This window comes from Panicum virgatum, chromosome 2K, assembly GCF_016808335.1.
Source record: "Panicum virgatum strain AP13 chromosome 2K, P.virgatum_v5, whole genome shotgun sequence".
Lineage (NCBI taxonomy): Eukaryota > Viridiplantae > Streptophyta > Magnoliopsida > Poales > Poaceae > Panicum > Panicum virgatum.
The window spans coordinates 53,097,701-53,119,742 of NC_053137.1; the positions used below are offsets into that span (position 1 = coordinate 53,097,701).

The following is a 22,042-nucleotide window of genomic DNA, read 5'->3' on the forward strand; positions in this document are numbered from 1 at the left end:
CCTTTGGGGTATTTAGGATGGGCTAGAAAATAACCTTTGGATCCAAACAAGGCCTAGGTTAGGGCCCATTGGTCAATGATGGGTCGTTGACTACCGTTGACCACGCCATAGCCCATGGGCCGTTAATCATCTCATACTGTTCGGCGCGGCCCGTTGACTAGCCTTGGCCATTGCCGCCGCCTTAGACAAGCGGTTTTCCACTTGAAATAACCACGGAAAGTAAAAGAGAAAAAGAAGGATCGAAATATTTGTCGAGAGGAGGGGAAGATGGCGACGGAGAAGCGCCACCGCCGGCACTCGCCGCCGGCCGCCACGCCCGGCGCCTCGCCCACGTCCTCCTCGAATCCGGACTCCGCCGTATTGCGCTCGCCTTCCCCTCCGCCGGACGTCCTCCCAGACATCGCCTCCCGCCTGACCTCCCTCGAGGACTTCTTCGCCCTGCGCGCCTCCTGCCGCGCCTACCGCGCCCTCCTCCCGCCGTCCCGTGAGGTCCTCGCCTCCCAGTCCCCGCTCCTCCTAGTCGCGCTCTTCCCCTCCTTCTCCGAGGCGCTCTTCCACCTCTCGCTCCGCCGCCTCCACCGCTTCCGCCTCCCTTGGGGCCACCACCTGCCCCCCTCCCGCCACACCCTCCTCTACGCGCACGGCTACCTCGTCACGGCCACCACCGCGTCATGCCCTCCGAGGCTCCTGCTCCTCCACCTCTTCTCCGGGGTGCAGATCCGCCTCCCTAAGATCCCGGCGCCGTTCACCCGCGTCATCCTCTCCGAGGACCTCGCCGTGGTCCTCTTTCTGCCTGGCAGGCCAACCGTCCAGCACTGCCGCCTGGGGGACGCACTCTGGTGCGTGGTCCGCGCCGATGCGCCGGACGTGGTCGACGACATGCTCTTCGTCGATGGCACCCTCTACGCCTTGGTTGGCCTACGACTTGCCATAGTCGAGCTGTCTGAAAATTCGCTGGAGCTGTCGTATCTTGGAGGGGACTTGGATGACTATAGCTGGCCGGCGGCAGGGCTGTTCAGGCTTGGACTCGGAGAGTGCGGGGGCGATGTGTTGCTGCTCATCAGTGAGGATCATGAGGATATGATGGTTTACCGGGTTTTTCGGTGGGTGTCCGAGGAGGGAAAGTGGGCTTCAGTCACGAGTTTGGGCGGGAGGACACTGTTTCTTGGTTACGATGGATTTGCATCCTGCCTTGGTCCTAATTACCCAGGAATTCGAGGGGATTGCTTATATGCAGCTGGGTTGCGTTTGGGTGAGTGGCACGAGTACTCATTGGCTGATGGAACTTGCGATGTTCGATACGCCGAGTATCCAGGTGCACCACCGCTGAATAATAGTTCACCTGCCAGGCCACCAGTTTGGGTCTTCCCCAGCTTGTGTTGATGCTGTCTGCGGATTCTTTACGAGCATGTAGAACATCTGATGCCGACTTGGAATAAATCATGGTATGCTTGGTTTCTGTGAACTCTGTTGTTGTAGCAATGAGTATTGAAAAAAATATTACCAGTTATTTGTTATGTTGATTGAGATAGAGAATACACTCGTTGAATTTGACCATAAGAACAGATAATGTCGGATCATGCCCATAAATAAATGGATGGTTTATCTATGCATTATGCATCTTTTGAGACCTTGGTTTAGCTAATTTTGCTTCTTTCTTGGTATATGTATATTACCATGCACTGCAACAAATAATGAGTACGCCGCTGTGTACGGAATTATAAGTTTAATTTTTCATTACTTGATCTGATAATACTGGTAATTTGACATGTTCACTGCTGGTGAGCATGTCTTCAATCATTTAGTTATCCATAAAATTTCTCTTTGGTAACATGGTATTCCAAACCAATTTCTGACTACTAATATCTTAATATGTTGGGTTATTTTCCCCAAGGTCAGGCACAAATGGTTAGATTCATCTTGTTATTGCACCTGGTTTAGGTAGCGATAGATAGTTCAGCAGGTACTATGATAAAAAAGGATGAAGGTCCTAATGCCCTAACCATATTTTCTGCCAGGAAAGGGTAGCAGAAGTTGGAAGTGTAACCATATCACTCCAAGGTTCCACCATACTTTCATTGAAGGGAAAAGCAGAAGATTTTTATCTCAGTATCCGATATTCATTGCATAAACCTATTTGCTCAATCATCTATATGAGCATCTGGCTGCACATGAGGACCGTTTGTTTACTTCAGGCTTTCCATCTATGTTTCTTAGACAGTCCTGACTAAACAAATGTGATCGCCACACTGAACTTGACAGAAAATTATTAGTATATTGGACTTGCACCTGTTTTTTTTTCCTCACTTCACGTATGTTAGAATGTCCAGTTTCCAGTTCATGAAAAAGAGGTTTCAGACCAAAACGGTGAAGGCTCTAATTGAAGATATAGTTTATCGATAGATCAAAGATCATATGCCGTTAAAGAAACATGGAAGCACTATTTTAATCAGGAAGGCCAGGGTAAAAGTTTACACAATATTCTGATAGTGTGTGGTTAAAAATCTTTCCCATTTTTTTCTGCACAAGAGAGGTGCTTGCATATTTGATTTTACATTCCTCATTTGTTGAAATTTTAAGAATTGGGAAATTTGCGTAATTGCATGCTGCAATTGATAATGAGAGAAGTCAGTACTGCAGAGGAGACTCATCACCTTGTTGACTTATAGGCGTGAATAATTCTGCAACTATTCTGTAGTTGCTGCAGTTGTTTAGATTTCCTGTCTTTTTGCTTGGAATGTCCTGACCTCCGCATAGACGACGAGCATGGTATTATCTGGCTTTGTGTTGGATGTAGTACACAGAAACTGAAATTCAGTGCACTTCATCTCTGTTTCCTTGCCATGTAAAGCAAGTTTTGAGAATTTTCATCTCTTGCCATCCTTGGATCGATTTACGCATTTGGAGCCTGCAGAAAATACACAAATCAGCGTAATTTTGGTTGCAAAGCTGCTAAACCTTTACAAGTCATGTGCATCCCACAAGCTGAACCCTTGCTCGAATCATTGACTTCCAGGCGTTTGATCTTAGCATGCTGGGGATACAGACGGGTCGATGAATGCCAACCCCGCTAATGTCGCACTGTATTTTCTGAATCTCATGGGTTGATTACATTTTGTTCAGAAACTTCAGATGCGCAACTGATTTCTTTTTCTTTTGGCTACAAGAAGTTGATCATCTTGTGTAGGGCAACTTACTGTACTATGTCATTCTTCTTGTCGAGTGTATTAATCTTGTTAAGCTGAGCTCTGAAGGTTATATGTGTGATGTGTCCGATTATTTTCATCCTTGCACAGACTATGCGTCTGCCTTGAGAGCTTCTGTTTGCTTGCTGGCTTGCTGTCTTCCTGGCGCATCATCCGTTGGCCTGTGGGGTCCACGTGCAGCGAGTCAAACTCCACTAGCCGCCAGCCCCGAGCTCCCCCACCGTCCTCTTCCAATCCAAAACCATCCAAGCAAGCGGCCGCTGCTAGCACACAAGCACGCTCGCAGTTTGGCGGCTGGCGGCAATGCAACGCGCCGCGCTCCTCCGCCCGCTTGTCGGGTCCCCTCTCCTCCCCGCGGGTCCCCTTGCCGCGGCCGCGCGGCGCCGCTGCCGCTTCCGTGGAGGCGTTCGCGTGAGGTCCGCAACCGGGGAGGGCGGGAGCGGGCCCGGTGGTGGAGGTGGGGGCGGAGTCGGCGAGGGAGACGTCGCCGCAGCTTCGTGGCTGAGCTCGGCGGTGGGGGAGAAGGTGGACGAGCTGCTGCGGCGCGAGGAGAACCGGGCCCTGCTCGAGGGCGTCGAGGATGCCGAGCGCCGCGTGGAGCGCGCCCGCGCCGCGCTCGCAGACATCGAGCGCCAGGAGGCCGAAGCGCGCTTGGCCCGCGAGGAGGTCCGCCGCCTCGAGAAGTGGCGCGACGAGGTATGCTGCTATCCACGTCCACTCTGAGTCCGTGACGCGCTTGCTATCCATCCTGCTCGATGTTTTGCCAGTTCAGCTGTTCGTCGTTTCGCCTGCTCTGCGAACGAATCCCATGCCGTGATGGCTCGCTCACAGTAGAGCAACCTTTCTGTGTCCTGTCATACTGCTGTACAGACCCCACAGCCAAGTGTTGTAGCTCTGGTTATATACACTCTGAACTGTCCCACCCTTCTTGAGTCCATGTCCTTTGGGCATTTCTGTGAATATTCTGATATTCATAAATTGGATTTTACATCGTCCGGTCTGTTAAATTAATACTATATAAATGATGCCTTACCATGTATTTTGAGCAAACAGATAGTACCAGCAGCATTTGCCATGTGGCCCCATGATATTGAAGGCAGGATGATTATTGGTTGTGATGTCAACTTTATACAGCATTATTATTGGTTATGATTTCAACTTTAAATGATAATAAAGTTCTACAATCATCAAAATCTTCATTCTGGGAAAGGCATTGATAATTTGTTGCTTGATGATGTTTGGTCTCTTACTTTTTAATAATGTGCTTACTGTGTTGCATTGCATAAACAAGATTGCAGAGTCCCAGAGGGAATTGCTTCAAGCAAGACAAATGATTGATGAAGCTCAGCGTTCTTTGACTTCTAGTCTTGAGGAAGGAAGCTTTGGAGATGTGCCAAATGGTGATATTGATGAGGATAGCGAGAGACTAGAATCTGTGAAAGCTGCTGCAGTTTCCTCTATAGTTGGTGTTCTGGCTAGTTTGCCCATATCTTTCTATGAAGTTCAAGATCTGCCACAACTATTTCTTCAGTCATCAGTTGTTTTCATAAGTTGTGCTTTGTTTGGAGTCACATTCCGGTATGCTGTTAGAAGAGATCTGGATAATATCCAACTAAAAACAGGGGCTCCTGCTGCATTTGCTTTTGTTAGAGGTAAAACCAGACAACATGGTTTCTGAAAGCTTTTCTGGGCATATTCCTGAGAATGTTCATTTATTTACTGGAACTAAATTCTCTGCAGGTCTTGCTCTGCTGGAATCTGGTAGAACCATCGAGCTGAGTACCGATAGCTTAATATCAGTTGCTCTTGATGGTGCAGTTAGTGTGGTTGAGAACATTTTCATATTTCTGTCTGCTGCTGTTGCACTGGACTATTGTTTTAAGATGAGATTTTTTAGTCCTTTCCCTAGAAGTAAACAATAGCTTCTGTGAAGAATATGTACGATTGATTACAATATTGATTGCTCCGATGGTCATATGTAATACAAATGACATCATAGATTTATTAAGCAAATATTTCCTTAGTGCACTCAAAGTTTCATCAAGTCTATCAAATAATATTTTTACTTAATCTTCTTCCTAATATCTTATGCAACATAGGAGTAACTCACTAACTCATAACTTTCTCGTCAACGTGAATTTCGCTTACTTCTTGAGTGTCCTGCTCTTTATAATGACTGACATAGATGACATATGCTGGAATGCCTCTTTATAATACCTGCTTCACATGGGGTTCGATCGTAGTTTTAGATGAAATTCTGTATATCCTGGTTTGTCCTTCATCCAGCCCTCATCCTGGTGTAAAACAGAATTCCTACTGTCTCTATATTCTGATGTGGTCATGTAGAATAAGCATTGCATGATATCTATGTTCAGTATATGTTTTGTCTGCCAGCTTCATTAATTAACGCTTGCTGTAATGTGCTTGTCTATTAGTATTTTTCCATTCGTCTCACAGATCACAATTGCTTCAAAGCAACTTTCTGCTGAAATGTATTGTAACCTGATAAAGTATTTTTCTGGTCTTCCATAAAGTGCTATATCATTGCATCACACAGGTCCTCGGACAGTCAGCATTGGCAGTACGCACCTAGGGTGCTTATTCTTCAACCATCAATGCTGATGTTCTTGCTGGCTTCGTGAAGAAGACACACAGGTGTCATCTCCATGCTTAATACTATTGGTGGGATGGTGCAGAAAAGGCGCCCCATGAAGCAAAACCTAAAAAAAGTGTAATTTCTTGATAGAGTTGATGCTGCAGTGCATCTATTTGGAATGCTGGAATCCAAGGAGCATAGCACGCCGAAAATGGTGGGGAGACTCAGCATATGTGGTAAGACCTGAATCCCTTGTGCTGGTTCTTGATTTGGTTTGGTGCTTGCGTTAGGGTTTCAGGTAGTGATTCCTGTGGGTGCAAGTTCACCCCTGTGGTGGCAAAGATTGGGAGTAATCATTGTGGATTGTTAATTGTTTGCTGTGATTTGGTTTTGAATCCTTTAGTCAGGTAGATATTCTGTTTCCCCCCATTGAAATCGCATTGGAAAAGGGGCTTAGTCAATTGAGTCAAGGCAGTGTGTTGCAGATTTGGGTTTGTATTTTCATCTGTTGTTGGGTCGGTATATATCTACTTTTGTGCCGTGGGTTCAGCTTCTCTGTGGAATACTGAAAATCTAGCTTGGACCTTATCTATTCACAAAATTCCAAGCATGGACTTTCTTACCTTGATAAAAAATTCTTAGCTTGCTGATATTCAATGTTTATTTAGTGGATGCTGTGATGCATTTTTAAATAACACATTACCAAGATCACTATTGAAGGATCACCCGTCTGACTGACTTCTCACTTTGAAAACTCAGTCCAGGGAGCTGTAGGGTCATGGTAGTTAAGCTTCCGAGCATGGTACTGAAGGAACTAAACGTTCACATTGGTTCTGAACACCACCAGAACTCCACAGTTGCTTTATACCGAACTTTTGCTTAATCAGGCTTAATGCCTACATTGGTCACTCGATAGACTCTGTCCTGGAAGATTTAACAGCATTGGCTACTGATTGAGCACTACTTGTCTTGTGTCTATTTTTACCGTAGTGTGTGGCAATTAATTCATACGGTGGTACTCAAGCAATTAGTGTCATCGTGAATCGTGATTACTCAGTTTGGTTAAGCTGGTTGCAGACCACCTTCAACTCTTGAAGAGAACAAGTTGATTCAACTTCAATTTAACTCACATTCTTTACCTGTGTTATCTATCATTCGTCAGTTGTTGGGCATTATTCTCAGTCTAATCCTGATAGACCTGCGTTTTCCATGCCATGATTATGAGATTACATGGTAATATACTAACAGTCACCAAATTGGCATGGCTCAGCTGAATTATATTTTTCAGATGGTTTGAAGCGATCTCCAGCATGTTTTCCTAACAGGAAGAGAGTTGTTTGCTTGGTTGTATACTTGTATGCCCCATTTACTGGGAATTCTCAGAAGCTGGATTGGATGCTGTAGACATGGATGTCGGTAATTGAGAGAGACCAATATAATCTGACAGGAGATGGTCATGACTACCTAAATTTTTTTCCCGCGCACCTATATATTAGGCGATATATTCCATTTTGTGGATGCTGCTTTATGATGTTGCAGATGTTTTCCAATGTTGTAGATATTGCTCTTTGATGATGTAACTTCATGTTAATGTTGCAGACGATGCTTTCAATTCAAATGTTGGATTCCACTGATGCAACCCTTCACCTGAAAAATTGTTAAATTATAAGCACCTGGAATTTAAGCAACTCGCTGATGCAACCCTTCACCTTAAAAATTGTTAAATTATATGCACCTGGGATTTAAGCAACTCCCAATGTCCTGTGGTTTCCTTGTTTATTTCTATATACTGAATGATCCTGCAAGCTATGAAGTTATCACGGTTTTTTCAGACTCGCTGACATTTTGTGCTTGGAATACTCTGATGTCTGATCTGTTCATAGGTGCGCATAATCTTGATTGACTTCCACGCGTTTAATCTTACCCCGCTGGGTGCAGCCAGATCGCTCAAACTGAACGCCGGCACCGCGATCCATCTCCGCCCTCGTCTTCGCTGAAGCTCTTGTGTTGATGTCAGATGGTTCAGAAAATTCAGATGAGCAACCAAGTGTTGATAGAAGACGATAGCAGTGTGGGGGTCCAAGAGGCAGCGAGTCAATCGCCACTGGTCGGCTCGCGCTCGCCAATATCGAGCCTTCGCCGTCCTCTTTCAAATTCCATCCCAATTCCCAAATCACCAAGAGCAAGCGGTCGCCGCGTGCGCACACGCGCACGTCGTGGGCGCCAATCTAACGCCCCGAACTCCCCCTCACGTTGGGTCCCCCAACATTTCGGTGGATCCCCTCGCCGCACGCCGCACGCCGCCCGCCGCCGCCGCCGAGGCGCGAACAGGTATGCCGCCATCCAACGCGACGCGCTTGCTGGCTGCCTCCAGCCTGTTCGGTGGTTTGCCTGCTCAGCGAGCGGCGCCCATGCCGACATGCCGTGATGTCCGTAACGGCTGGATCGCTCACTGTAGAGCACCCTGGTCTGGTCTGGCCTGCATGTATCCCCGCGTCCTGCCTCCCACACTGCTGCACAGACCCCACGGCGAGGACGTAGCATGAGCCGGCGCCACGTTTTTCTGGTGCGAGGATGTTACTAAGCTAGTGTGGCCCTTGCATGTTTGGTGGATGCGGCTGTTGCGTTTGAGCTAATGTGGTTAATTTCTTTGAGGAAGTTTAAATAGCCAGACAATAGAATCATGCTCAGGGCTCAGGCCAGTTGTAACTACGCATTTGATTTAGGTCCGTCATGAGCGGAGCCCATGTAATATTGAAAAAAAAAAATATCCATGCTAATGCTGGAAGCTCTGGCAATGCATGCTACACCAAAGAAATAGTATTAAAAAACAAAAATCCACGTGGAGATAGATGTTCTATCCTTCCACTGAACTGTCATCTTGAGTCCGAGTGCTCGACATGTCCATGACTTGCACTTGCTATGATTTGAATCACTTGTTTTGGGTGGTCTAGCTATGATTTGGACTTCATCCCTGGGATCTAAAAGTCTACAAATATCCACTTAACAAACTCCTTAGTCCTAATACTTATGTTATCATTCAATCATCAAAATCATAATTAATGACTTAATGAGGCTATTTTCCTTACAATGAACATCTTGCCTGCTTGCTTCATTATCATGTGGCGAGCATATCCAGTTTTAAATTCATTCGGTCTGGATTAATTTTCAGAAACGGTTACCTTATCTTGTGAGTAAACATACAGTGCTAGTAGCAAATTAATTTTCATAAATGGTTACCTTATCTTGTGAGCAAACATACAGTACCAGTAGCACTTGTCATCTGGGCCCATGATATTGAAGGAAGAATGATTATTGCTTCTGGCCTCAACTCTATATGGTAATAAAGTTTTGCCCTCATCAAAGTATCTTCCTGACATGCTGGGAAGTCTATATTTTTGAGGTTACAGTGCTGCATTGCATAACAAAAATGAGACTATATTGCAGAGTCCCACCAGGAATTCGCTACAAGCAAGAGAAATGATTGATGAAATTTATTGTTCCTTGTCATCTAGTCTTATGGAAAGAAGCTTGGAGATGTGTCAAGTGGTGTATTGAGAATAAGAAACTAGAAACTGTAAAGGCTAAAGCAGTTTCCTCTGCAGTTACTGTGCTTTCATGTTTGCTCATTTTTATGGAGTCCAAAATTTCCACAACTATTTCCTCAGTCATCAGTTATTTTCACAAGTTGTGCTTTGTTTGAAATCACATGCTGGCATGCTGTTAGAATAAATCTTGATAGTATCCAACTAAAAACTGGGCCTCCTGCTGCGTTTGCTTTTGATTGATGTGAACTTAAAACTGCGCAATGTGGTTGGGATTTGCCTTTTCTTTCAAAATAAATTTATGTTCCCAAAATTTTTTCTCACATTCCTGTCATGTGGGGCAAAGTCTACAAACGTCGCTGCAGGAAGACCCAGGAGGTTGGTTAGGATTGTGTCATCGGCGTTGGTTGTTATTTGGAAGGCTATCTCCTAGATATTAGGGACTTGTTATGCAAGGCGCCTAGGCCTATATATATGTAACTAAAAGACTCGTGAAGAAGCAATGAAAAGTATTAGCCTCTTCTCTCTTCTGTTAAGCCGTGAGAGCAGCAGGGTTCGACCCTGTCCTCCTACGAGTCCTACCTCCCATCACATCTGGTATCAGTTGCTTCGGTTCGATTCGATCACGTATTGTGTTCAGAGTTGGATCTGAATTACACGTCCTCATTATATATTTACACGCCGCTGCCAAAGCCTTGCAATCTCCCCTCACCAGAACCCTAAACCACCAGCCGCCACACACAAAACAAACCCTAGCCGCCATGTCCGACGACGAGAAGCAGACGGAGAGCTCCGTCCAGCTGATGGAGGCGATCCTCAAGAAGCTTGACTGCCTCGACGTCTTGGAAGCTCGCCTGACCGAGCTCGATCACCAGCAACGCCTTCATAGCGCGTCTCTCCAACGTTTGGAGCAACGACAACAACACGCGCCGCCAGATCCCCGCCGCGACGGGCCTATGGGCCAAGCCCGCTTCCACAAGCTTGATTTTCCCAAGTATGACGGCACCGGCGACCCGATGCCCTTCGTCAACAAGTGCGAGCACTACTTCTGTGGCCAGCGCACCATGGAGGAGGAGAAGGTGTGGCTTGCTGCGTTAAACCTACACGACGCGGCACAACAATGGTACATGCAAGTGGAGAAGGATGAGGGCACGCCCTCATGGAACCGCTTCAAGGAGCTCCTGGATCTGTGCTTCGGGCCTCCCCTACGCTCCAATCCGCTGGGCGAGCTCGTGGCATGCCGCCTCACGTCCACGGTGGCCGACTTCCAGGATCGCTTTCAAGAGTTACTCGCGCGCGCCGGGCCCCTGCAGGAAAACCAGAAAACGCAGCTGTTCCTCGCCGGCCTTGGGGAGCCCCTCAGCTTGGATGTCCAGATCCAGGGACCCCAGACGCTCGCAATGGCCATGAGCCTGGCCCGTTCCTTCGAGCGTCGCAATGCCGTGGCGGCCGCCGCACTCCAGGCACAGGCGCCTCCACCCGCCCCACCGCGTTCGCGCCCGCCTCCACCTCCACAGCCACCTCTGCTAGCGTTGCCGGCAACTCCTGCCACCGGGGCGACACCAGCAACACAGCCGCCCAAGCTCCTGGCGCAGTCGTCGTCCAACGCCACCACAGTGGTCGCGGGTCGCACCGTCCGCCGCCTGACTCAGCCGGAGATCGACGAACGGCGACGCCTCGGCCTTTGCTTCAATTGTGACGAGCAGTACGTTCGCGGCCACAACCGTTCATGCAAGAAGCTCTTCCTCCTCGACGTCGACTACGGCAACGACGACGACACTGAGGAAGCCGAGGATCTGAAGGTGTCCCTGCTGGCGGTCACCGGCATCCATCAGAACACGGAGCGCACGCCAGGCGCAGCGCTGCAACTGCTGGTCCACATCGGTTCGGCCACCCTCCGTGCGTTGGTCGACTCCGGGTCGTCGCACAACTTCATCAACTCGGATTGTGTGGCGTCCACCGGACTCCAGGTGACCCCGCGCGCGCTGCGGGTGACCGTGGCCAATGGCGACAAGGTGCCATGCGCCGGCGTGATCCGTCAAGCGGCATTCCTCATCGACAACGAGCCCTTCCCCGACAACATCTTCGTGCTTCCACTGGGCGGTTACGACATGGTGCTGGGCACAACGTGGCTCGCCTCCCTGGGGACCCTCAGCATGGATTTCAGTACACTGTCCATGGCATTCCGGCGCGACGGCCGCCTGGTCCAGTGGCGCGGCGAGGCCGGACCTCAACGCCCACAGCTGCATGCATGCACGCCGGAGTCACTCCTCGACGCCCTCCTTGCTGAATTTGAAGATGTGTTCGCTGCACCGGTGGGATTACCACCAGAGCGCGCCAGGGATCACCGCATCTTGCTCAAACCCGATGCCCTCCCGGTGGCAGTACGCCCCTATCGCTACCCGGCGCTGCAAAAAGATGAACTTGAGCGCCAGTGCCGTGTCATGGAGGAACAAGGGCTCATCCGCCGCAGTTCATCACCGTTCTCCTCTCCGGTCCTCCTAGTCAAGAAGCCCGACAATTCATGGCGCTTTTGCGTGGTCTACCGTGAGCTGAACGCCCAGACGGTGAAAGATAAGTTCCCTATCCCGGTGGCTGATGAACTTTTCGATGAACTCCGCGGCGCATGCTTCTTCTCCAAGCTTGACCTCAGTTCCGGCTATCATCAAGTGCGGATGCACCCGGCTGATGTGCATAAGATGGCGTTCCGCACCCATGAAGGACTCTACGAGTTCTTGGTGATGGCGTTCGGCTTAACTAACGCACCGGCGACATTCCAGGCACTTATGAACGAGGTACTCCGGCCCTTCCTCCGCCGCTTTGTTTTGGTTTTCTTCGACGACATCCTCATCTACAGCAACTCGTGGGCGGAACATCTACAACACCTGCGCCTCGTCCTCGACACGCTGCGCGCTCACCGCCTCTTCGTCAAGCGCAGCAAGTGCGCGTTCGGCACGACGTCCGTCGCATATCTGGGACACGTCGTCTCGGCGCAGGGTGTGGCCATGGACATCGACAAGGTGCGAGCTGTGCAGGAGTGGCCGCCACCGCGATCTACTCGCGCCTTGCGTGGGTTTCTAGGGCTCGCGGGGTACTACCGCAAATTCATCAAGAATTTCGGCGCGGTGGCAGCGCCTCTCACGCGGCTCCTTCAGAAGAACGCGTTCGCATGGTCGGAAGAGGCCACGGCAGCATTCGACGCCCTCAAGCAAGCACTCACGTCCGCACCCGTCCTACAGCTGCCGGACTTCGCCAAGCCCTTCGTCGTGGAATGTGATGCTTCGGGCTCGGGGTTCGGCGCTGTGTTGCATCAAGGCGACGGCGCCATCGCATTCTTCAGTCGCGCCATCGCTCCGCGTCATCAGGCACTCGCAGCTTATGAACGCGAGCTCATTGGGCTGGTGTTCGCCGTCCGGCACTGGAGGCCCTATCTGTGGGGGCGCCCGTTCGTCGTCAAGACGGACCATGCAAGCCTCAAGTTCCTCCTCGACCAACGCCTCGCCACGATTCCCCAACACCATTGGGTGAGTAAACTTTTGGGTTTTGATTTCACTGTGCAGTACAAGCCCGGGCGCACCAATGTCGTCGCCGATGCTCTGTCACGCCGCGATGCCGACGCGGAGCTCAACAGCATCTCGGCGCCCTCCTTTGATCTCCCTGCTGAGTTCCGAGCGGCAAATGTGGCCGACCCAGCCTTGGTGGCCCTGACGGCGCAGATTATGTCTGGTGAGCTCCAATCGCCTTGGTCCGTCGTCGACGGCCTGGTCCTCTACAACAAGCGCATCTATGTGCCTCCGTCGTCCCCGCTGTTGCAGGTGGCTCTGGCGGCTGCACACGACGTCGGCCATGAGGGCATCCAGCGTACCCTGCAGCGGTTCCGGCGCGACTTCCACACGCCGAACGCCCAGCGCGTCGTGCAGGAGCATGTTCGTGCTTGTCTTGTGTGCCAACGCAACAAGACTGAGCAGCTGCACCCCGCCGGTCTACTACTACCTCTGCCGGTTCCATCAACGGTTTGGACAGATGTGTCCATGGACTTCATGGAGGGCCTACCAAAGGTCGGCGGCAAGTCGGTCATCATGACTGTCGTCGATCGCTTCTCGAAGTCGGCACACTTCATTCCGCTCGGACATCCCTACACAGCCGAGACAGTGGCGCGTGCGTTCTTTGGTGAAGTGGTGCGTCTGCATGGGATTCCAGCCTCGATCGTCTCGGATCGTGATCCGGTGTTCACGTCGGCGTTCTGGCAGGCGTTGTTCAGTGCCACGGGGACCAAGCTTCAGATGAGCTCGGCGTTCCACCCACAGTCTGATGGCCAATCCGAGGTGGCGAACAAGATCATCGCCATGTATTTGCGTTGCTTCACTGGTGATCGCCCACGACAGTGGCTTCGGTGGCTTCCTTGGGCTGAGTTCACTTACAATACGGCCTACAACACAGCACTTGGTGACACGCCCTTTAGGGTGGTCTATGGTCGTGATCCCCCCTCCCTGCGGATGTATGATCCTGGCGAGATACGTGTGCCAGCAGTGGCTCGTTCCTTGGCAGAACGCGACGAGCTATTGGCGGACGTGCGCCTCCGTCTGGAACAAGCACAGAAGAAGATGAAGTGCCACTACGACAAGCGGCACCGTGAGCTCTCCTTCGCTGTGGGAGATTGGGCGTGGTTGCGCCTTCGTCATCGTCAGGCGTCCGGCATCGTCGACTCGTCGAAAGGCAAGCTGCGACCCCGCTTCTTTGGGCCGTATCAAGTGGTGGCCGTCGTCAACCCCGTTGTTGTTCGGCTTGCTCTGCCGCCAAAGGCTCGCATTCATGATGTGGTTCATGTGGGCCTGCTGAAGCCGTTCAAGGGAGATCCTCCGGCGTCGCCGCCGGCTCTGCCTCCGCTACATCATGGTGCGGTGGTGCTAGCGCCTGAACGTGCTCTACGCGCCAGGCTCTACCGTGGTGTTCGCCAGATTCTGGTGCAATGGCAGGGTGCACCTCCGTCATCGACCTCGTGGGAAGATCTTGCAGAATTCGAAGAGCGTTATCCGGCGTTCCAGCTCGAGGACGAGCTGTTGCACGAGGGGGGGAGAGATGTCATGTGGGGCAAAGTCTACAAACGTCGCTGCAGGAAGACCCAGGAGGTTGGTTAGGATTGTGTCATCGGCGTTGGTTGTTATTTGGAAGGCTATCTCCTAGATATTAGGGACTTGTTATGCAAGGCGCCTAGGCCTATATATATGTAACTAAAAGACTCGTGAAGAAGCAATGAAAAGTATTAGCCTCTTCTCTCTTCTGTTAAGCCGTGAGAGCAGCAGGGTTCGACCCTGTCCTCCTACGAGTCCTACCTCCCATCACATTCCTGAGAATATTCATTTATTTACCGGAACTATACTGTCTGGAGGCCTTGCTCTGCTAAAATCTGGTACATCAATATATCTTTCTCTTTATGGTGCAGTTAGTGTGATCGAGAACATTTTCATATTTCTTCCTGCTGCTTCTGCACCGGACTACTGTTTTAGGATGATCCTACCCAAAAAAAGGCTTCTGTGAAGAATATATTGGTTCCTCTGGAGTTACATGAACTACGGGTAGTACATTAAACTCATCGCAACAAACATTTCCCTGCGCACTCACTCATCAGGCCAGCCGAATAATTTTTTTACTTATTATCTGGATTCTACACAGATCTGTGAGGGATACATAACTCCTAACTTCACTGTGAGCATGAAATTCACTTCCTTCGTGTTTGCCTATATCATTGATAATCATCCAAAGTTTGGAAATTCACTTGGATCAATTTTTTAGAATGTCCATTTCACATGGGTTAAGAAGCAGTTTTTGAAGAAGTGCTGCACAACCTGATACAGTGGTTGCCAATTACTACTTCTCCATTGGTTTTGACGTTTGCTGTAAAGATAATAGTTTCTAACTGTTCTGTGACCTAATACAGTATTATTCTGGTCTTTCATAAATAGCCAATCCGGATGCTGGGTGACATATCATTGCATAGCAAACATGGGTCCTCAGAACGGTTGCTACTGTACTCAGAAGCATGCAGAACAGATATTTTCACTATTATGAGCCTTGGAAACATGCACCTAGGGTTCTTATTCTTCATCCATCAATGGTTATGGACACACCTGGCCTGTAGGATCTTGCTGGCTTCGTGAAGAAGACACACAGGTCTCATCCCCATGCTTAATAGTTGTGGTGGGGATGGTGCTGGAAAGCGCCTTATGAACCATCACCTGAACCTGATTAACTTATCATCATTGCGATCATTTCGTGATTAACATAATATTTTTTCTTATCCCCACTATTTTTTATTGAATGCTCATCCCCACTGTATTTGCTTAGTTTTTGGAGGAAGCAGTCAAATGAGATCTATCATTACTACATCTTTGATTGCATTATATATTTGTATGTGGGAAGCTATTCAGAGATTAGAGAATTTATAAAAACTACTTGCGCGTTTATTTAAGATCCAAGGCTAATCCCTGAATTTTTGGGAGCTGCTTTACTAATGAGAACTGTTGCCTCTACTAGCCTAAAGACTACAAAGTGCATACCAGTACTGCTGCCAGCCTTTACATGTTCATGTGCAGTTGTAGTCACCACTTTTTGTGCTATTAGATGCCACAGTAGTATGATGTCAAGTGCTAACTTACAGGCTGCTGCCAAGCAGCTACGTATGTCCTTGCAGCCTTTCAAGTGGCTAGTGTATCAAACATACCATATATGAAAAGCAAATGAAATTGTGTGCAGTTTACTGTTGAACGATAGAGTCGGTGCTGCAGTACATCTATTTGAAAGCTGGAAATCTGAACATATCTGTACATGTGTCAAGTATCTGATGAACTAATCAACTTTGATTTAACTCTTGACTATTTACGACTGCTTAATTCGGAATCTGTCAGCTGTTAAAGACTATTCTCAATCTTATCCCGATAGGTTAATAGGCCTGCTCATTCTATGTCATGATCCTGAGCTGACTACTTTGTTTAGTTTGTTAGCAGTTTGCATGGTATCAGTCACCAAGTAGGCATAATCCGTTACTTTATTTTTCGCGACCGTGCCTGAGCACGTTTTTCATTAAGAGAAGTGAAGGCAATGATAATTGCGTATATTGATTGATGATTAGGGTATAAAGGGTGTATATATATAGGGCAATCTCGGTTTAGGAGCGCCGCGGCTTCATGAAGAAGGAGCGGATCGGGACCAGCAGGAGCAGCAGGGGATTCAGAGTCGACGGTGGAGGAGTCGTCGTTGCCGTCTTCGTCGTCGGAGGGGGCAGCCGCCTTGCGCTCCGCGGCGGCGCGGGCGGCCGCGGCCTCCTGTTCCTGCGCGGCGGCGGCGGCGGCTTCCTACTCGGCCACTAGGGCGCGGCCGAGCGCAGCCCCGCGGGCCGCCTGGCGGGCGGCGCGCGCCTCCTAGGCAGCCGCCGCGGCGGCGGCAGCAATCTAGGAGGGGGTAGCCTCCGCGGCAGGGATGGTGCCAGCCATCGGGCAGCGACGGCAGGGAGCCGGTGCGAGATGGGGGCGGGTGGGCGCAGCGCGAGGGGATCGCATGCGAGGAGCGGTGCCGGGGATGGCGCGCGCTAGGGAGCGGAAGCGAGAACGGGGAGAGCCCGGTCTCTTGATACCATGAAGGCAATGATAATTGTGTATATTGATTGATGATTAGGGTATACAAGGGTGTACATATATAGGGCAATCTCGGTTATGGTTTATAGAAACAGGATCCCACGAGATTGCCCTCCCTATCATCTAGCAGGCTCGGATGAGCCGCCCATGGGCCTAGGCGTGACACAGCCCAGGCCCAGTACACGCAAGACAGACAATCTATTTGTCTAACAAGAAGAATAGAATAAAGTACAAAAATCGAGTTGGTTTCAGAGAAGCGGAACCAATCCAGCAGTCCGGCACACCCTAAATTATTACATTGCTAGATGTTTCGCGACCCGGCAATCTACCTAAAGCCCGGAGAACCGGCTCAAGTTTACTATAGCCTGCCTGGAACCAAGCACTAATCTCATCGACCGCCCAGAGTAACACCTCCTGTACAGTCCTAAGTTTACGGTTAAAAACTTTATCATTCCTCTCCTTCCATAACATCCAGCATACTAAAATGATTACCGAGTCAGAACCACTGCCGGTCTTCCTTGTGAATGCATTTCCTAGCTCTAGTCCACCAGACGACTAGCCACTGATCCTGATTTGATGGGGCCACAACATGCACATGCAGTGTGCCACATTATGGTGGATGACTGAGTCGACTGGAGGCTTTCTGAATCATTCTTCTCTTGCTATGACTAGTGAATCTCTGTCCTTTGCTGGCTTTGAATAGAATATAGCTGGGAATCTCACATTCGCATATCAACCTCAGTGAAAGAATTTACTTGTGTTGAATGAGGCCAAGCCAGTTGCAACCAAAACTCCATTCTTTTGTCTCCTGGACCATTCAATTATGGGTCTAGTATCTTCATATAAAACCATGATATGCCTTTGAGGCCCGTCTAAGCTACCGTCTGCCTTTCTCTTGTGTTTTGAGATTGGTTCTGAAGAGATGGGCCTAAAGGTATTCCGTTTTGCTCATGTTACAGCCTTTGATAGTGTTTGATGTGTGCTGTCTTTGCTGTTTCTATCCCTTGCACTGACTCATGAGTTTCAAGTCGCTATTCTTGTATTAAGTGCTCATGTTGTTAATGATCTAGATGTTCTCATGTCACTGCCAGGTGTTCCATTGGCTGAATCGGAGGATGCATCCTAATACTGAGTACTGCACCATCCATGAGAACAAGGGTGAGCATGTTCCTGGGATACCTCTCTTTTATGTGATCATATATACATTTCTTTGTTCTTATTTTCTCAAATTTATTTTTTGGAATAATGCAACAGCCATGGAGGATAAGGAAGACTCTGTGCGTCGGAGTGTGGCTGAGATAGACACTGAAGCTCTGCTGCTCCGTGATGTGCTTCTTAACGGTATACTTGCAATCGGCACACTTGGACATCACGTTGACTCCCTTTGTCCTGAGGCCTGCATTGAAGAAGATGATTTACTCATCATGGATGAGGAGGTAGTAGTTGAGGAAGAGAAAAATGAAGAGGAGCCCAGGAATGAGAAGGTCAAAGAAGATGCTGCACTGGCAATAGCACTAAGTGAACCAGTAGTCCCTGTTGTTGAGCCTGCCAAGATGCATTCATCGTCGATGAAAGAAGACAATTTCTCATGTTTCATAACAGAAGAAATTCTATTTCATGAGGTTGAAGATGGGGGTGCCACTAATATCCAGGAACGACCACTTCTGATGTTAGAGAAGGTGGAGAAAGTAAGAACTACACTTGCTGATTTATTTGCAGCAGAAGCATTTTCATCTAGTGCTCCAGGGGAGAAGAATTGCCAGGATATCGTCATTGTTGCTGGGGCATCCACTTCGAAGCCTGCATTGTGCACTGAAAAGGTGCATCAAAAGAAACCAACGAAGCCAACACCAAAGCCACTGAAAGCCACAAGAAAATTAAGTCGGGTATGGCTTGCTTTCTTCGCCCATGTCTTAATTGTTGCAATTATCCGTATTTCCTACAAACATCGACAAGAACCTTTTGTGCTCCAATCAATGGCTAACTTAATCAACATCTGATAGCAACTTGAAGTACTACAAGCTCATCAGCATGATAACCCTCATATGATTTACATCCTAAAGTCACGCTCATTGTCCACATACAAAAAGAAACTCGTGAGAAGAATATGTTATAGCTTTATAAGTTGTGCCATATGTCCTAAACTGGAAAAGTTACATTGTGCTTCATATTTAGCAATCTCTTGCAACACTGGAAGTGGTCCAAGTTTATTATTCCATACCGCATAGCTCCTTTATCCACATCGAGTGTATTTTACTGGATGCCTGATGTGTCTAGCCTATTTTGAGACTGAACCACTAACCTGCAATGCATCTGTTGGCTTTTGGACGTCTTGTGAAACTAAGTAGGTCATGAGGAAGATGTTGGGGAAGAAAATCCACCCAGAGCAGCTCAATGGGCGTAGCAATGCAGAGGGTCCTCTTACTGCATGATGTACTTAGCCTTGCCGACAAGTTTGCTTCCCTATCTGGTAATCTGCTTCCTGGAGTTTTTCTTTGAACTGTGCTTTCAATGTCATATATTGCTGAGTCCTACCCAATGATCAGCTGGTTATCAAATCAGCATGCTTGGTGTTTTGTGGACCATTTTGTACCATTTCAATTTTTTCTTGGCTTTCGTTTCTTGGTTCCTAACAAAGTTATAATATTTTCAGTGTTAAATTTTGGAATACACCGCCAAATCTAGATTTGTCAGTAGATCATGCAAATAGATATATCTTGAATCACAGCTGCAATTTAGAAACGAACATGCACTATGTGGCGACATTTCACTGGGACAGGAATATGTAAAATTTGTCAGCTCCCTTAAGGTGCATACAAAAGAAATGAAGAGTGCAGAAAAGTCGTTGGCTATATCAAGCTGTTATTAGTGTCCAGAAAAAGAAGTGATAGTCTGAAAAGGAAATTTTTTATCACCTGCTGCCTCCATTTTTTTGGAGCTCACAAGACAGTCTAGCGGCTGCTTTCACCAAATATGACACAGCACCCAAGAAAAATGTATCACCTAGTGCCTCCATTTATTGGGAATCCACAGCTCAGTTAGTTAACTGATGCTTGCGCCAGACTATGACCCAAAATTGGACATGTCCCCTTGTCTTTTTGTTTTCGTGTAAAGTTGTAACACCCCTATCTTCATCCATTTCACAATAGCTACCCTTTGATCTCATGATGAAACTGATGGCAATAAAAAAAGATCAACATAATGTAAATTTGAAAAAAAGATTGCTTAGGGATTATTTGGTTCTTTGATGTTTGTATCTCTAATCCTATCATGGAACTGCCAGTAGCTAGAATAGAAAGCATGGGGTTCGACTGGAAGGCATTTTCCTCTGCCATGTCGCAGGGCTTCTTAGAAGCAAAATAAGGACATGATATTGTACCATTGCCTGCACCTAGTATTATAGCTGCCCCACGACAAGCATGTCCTGGAAAAGGCTAGCAGACAGTCAACTAAATCATGTTCGTATAATCTGTCCCGAGACCATTCATGGATTCGCTCCAACAATGGCAAGGTTCCACTTCTCCCCCTGTATTATATATTGTGGGCCAACTCTCCTTGGATCTTTCGCTGCACCGCTCTCATGATATATCATTACAGTATAGGCTCTAGAATATGTGGTTTACAATAGGTTCTGCATTTCATTTCAGAAAAAAAAAACATCGGGCTAAAATTAGATAAATTGCCGTCAAGTAAATGCTTGATTCTAGAGTGCAGAGTAGTTTTTACTTTTAAAAATTTGAAGCCTATGTTCTGAAGGAGAATTACTTGGATCTTCGGATGGCATTCAGACAATAGGATCATACTTCAGATTCTGCAGTGAATTCACATTTCACAGCAATGTCGTGATGCTGTTTTCACGGACTTGCGCAACTGATACTTTCTGAGTTAACAGTTGCTGTGAGGCAATTTTAGCTAAAAATGCATTCTCTGCTGTTGCATTTCGCAGGCTTCATTGGATCCCTACGACTGAGATTCCTTGCCCGAGAGAAGCATCCATGGATAGTTCGACAGTGTCGAAGTACCTTTTTTGTTGCCGTGTTTCTTCGCCAGTGAAGCATTCCGCTTTCCCTATACATATTCTCGTCGTTCCTATTTGCATGTAAAAATCAACTGTTGAGGTGTGTACGATCTTGTAAGGTGTCGTTCTCCGGCGCGCTGTCGGCGCCGCACTGTCCCGTCGTCGCGGTATGTGTCGGAAAGAAAAATTAATAAACCTCCTCTGTTTATCAGTTGGCATGATCAAGTGGCGCCCTGTAACGCATGGAAAGGCCATGCCGATCTTGTGGATTCCCGTCGATGGGTTCACGGCCTTGCCCTGATGACGATGCCGGCCGCTGCCGCGACACGGCACACGCCCCTGCAGGTGCGTCCCCCTCGCCGCCCGCCCACGATGGCACCCCGCGACGGGCGGAAGCGGACGAGCTGCCCGGGGCGGCATCGGAGCGGAGCGGCAGACTGGTCGCCGGCTCGCCGCTGTCGCGGGGGAACAGTGCCGCCCCATCAGCATCAGTGGCTCAGTGCGCAGTCGCCGACGCGCACGCCTTCGCGTTCGGCCGTCCCAGGCCCCACGATGCCGGTCTCCGTCGGTGGCGAGCGGCGATGGTGCCGTGCCGTCTATCTGTCCAGACTCGCAGAGGACGTGGGTGGATACGTCGTGGTTTTCTTGCTACAGATGAATCAAGTTTTAATTGTTGGACAGGTTTGTTTACAGCTGATTATTGCAGTCAGGCAGCACTGAACTTGGATCTGGACCCGATCGGGCAGACGACGAGACCACCAGATCCCTGATGTTACGCCTTCACTGTGACTGATGTGCTTCCCTGCACTAGCAGTAGAGAGTAGAGACTGCAGGTGACCCATCCCCCTCGCACGGCACCATCCAACACTAGGCCGTGGCGCCAATGCAAGTTTGACGCGTGATGGCTCTCTGTCAGTACATGCTTCTATTTACTTTAAGCATCGGAATCTACAGCGACTTGGTGCCGTCTGCTGTCTAGGATAAGATTTCGACACTAGCAGGGCCATTCTTCTTCATTCCACTATAATTTAATGAAGAGGTGCTAG

General features: G+C 48.6%; 2 protein-coding genes across 6 annotated transcripts; both read left to right on the forward strand.

Moving 5' to 3' along the window:
* The first annotated feature begins 219 nt into the window (after positions 1–219).
* Positions 220–7,436, forward strand: LOC120684977 (one cut domain family member 3-like). Of its 5 annotated transcripts, none has more exons than XM_039966829.1 (5): positions 220–1,445; positions 2,019–3,902; positions 4,498–4,858; positions 4,947–6,038; positions 7,073–7,436. In XM_039966829.1, exon 1 carries the CDS (start codon positions 268–270, stop codon positions 1,381–1,383), a length of 1,116 nt encoding a protein of 371 aa, XP_039822763.1. In that variant the 5' UTR covers positions 220–267; the 3' UTR covers positions 1,384–1,445; positions 2,019–3,902; positions 4,498–4,858; positions 4,947–6,038; positions 7,073–7,436. The 5 variants fall into 5 exon arrangements, with proteins under 5 accessions (XP_039822763.1, XP_039822768.1, XP_039822785.1 ...); XM_039966834.1 differs by lacking the exon at positions 220–1,445 and having other exon boundaries at positions 2,024–3,902; positions 4,947–5,861; positions 5,953–6,038; XM_039966851.1 differs by lacking the exon at positions 220–1,445 and having other exon boundaries at positions 2,024–3,902; positions 4,947–5,861; positions 5,953–6,038; positions 7,091–7,436.
* A 9,464-nt stretch (positions 7,437–16,900) lies between these two features.
* LOC120685005 (protein TILLER ANGLE CONTROL 1-like) lies at positions 16,901–21,221 on the forward strand. Its single transcript, XM_039966860.1, has 5 exons — positions 16,901–17,912; positions 18,070–18,136; positions 18,233–18,864; positions 19,327–19,448; positions 20,925–21,221. Exons 1-4 carry the CDS (start codon positions 17,901–17,903, stop codon positions 19,408–19,410), a joined length of 795 nt encoding a protein of 264 aa, XP_039822794.1. The 5' UTR covers positions 16,901–17,900; the 3' UTR covers positions 19,411–19,448; positions 20,925–21,221.
* The last annotated feature ends 821 nt before the right edge of the window (positions 21,222–22,042 follow it).

Coding starts and splice junctions, on each gene's coding strand:
- LOC120684977 (XM_039966829.1), top strand. CDS start 268: ATGGCGACGGAGAAGCGCCACCGCCGGCACTCGCCGCCGGCCGCCACG.
- LOC120685005 (XM_039966860.1), top strand. Junction 18,137..18,232: donor CACCATCCATGAGAACAAGG/GTGAGCATGTTC, acceptor ATAATGCAACAG/CCATGGAGGATAAGGAAGAC. Junction 18,865..19,326: donor CCACAAGAAAATTAAGTCGG/GTATGGCTTGCT, acceptor GAAACTAAGTAG/GTCATGAGGAAGATGTTGGG.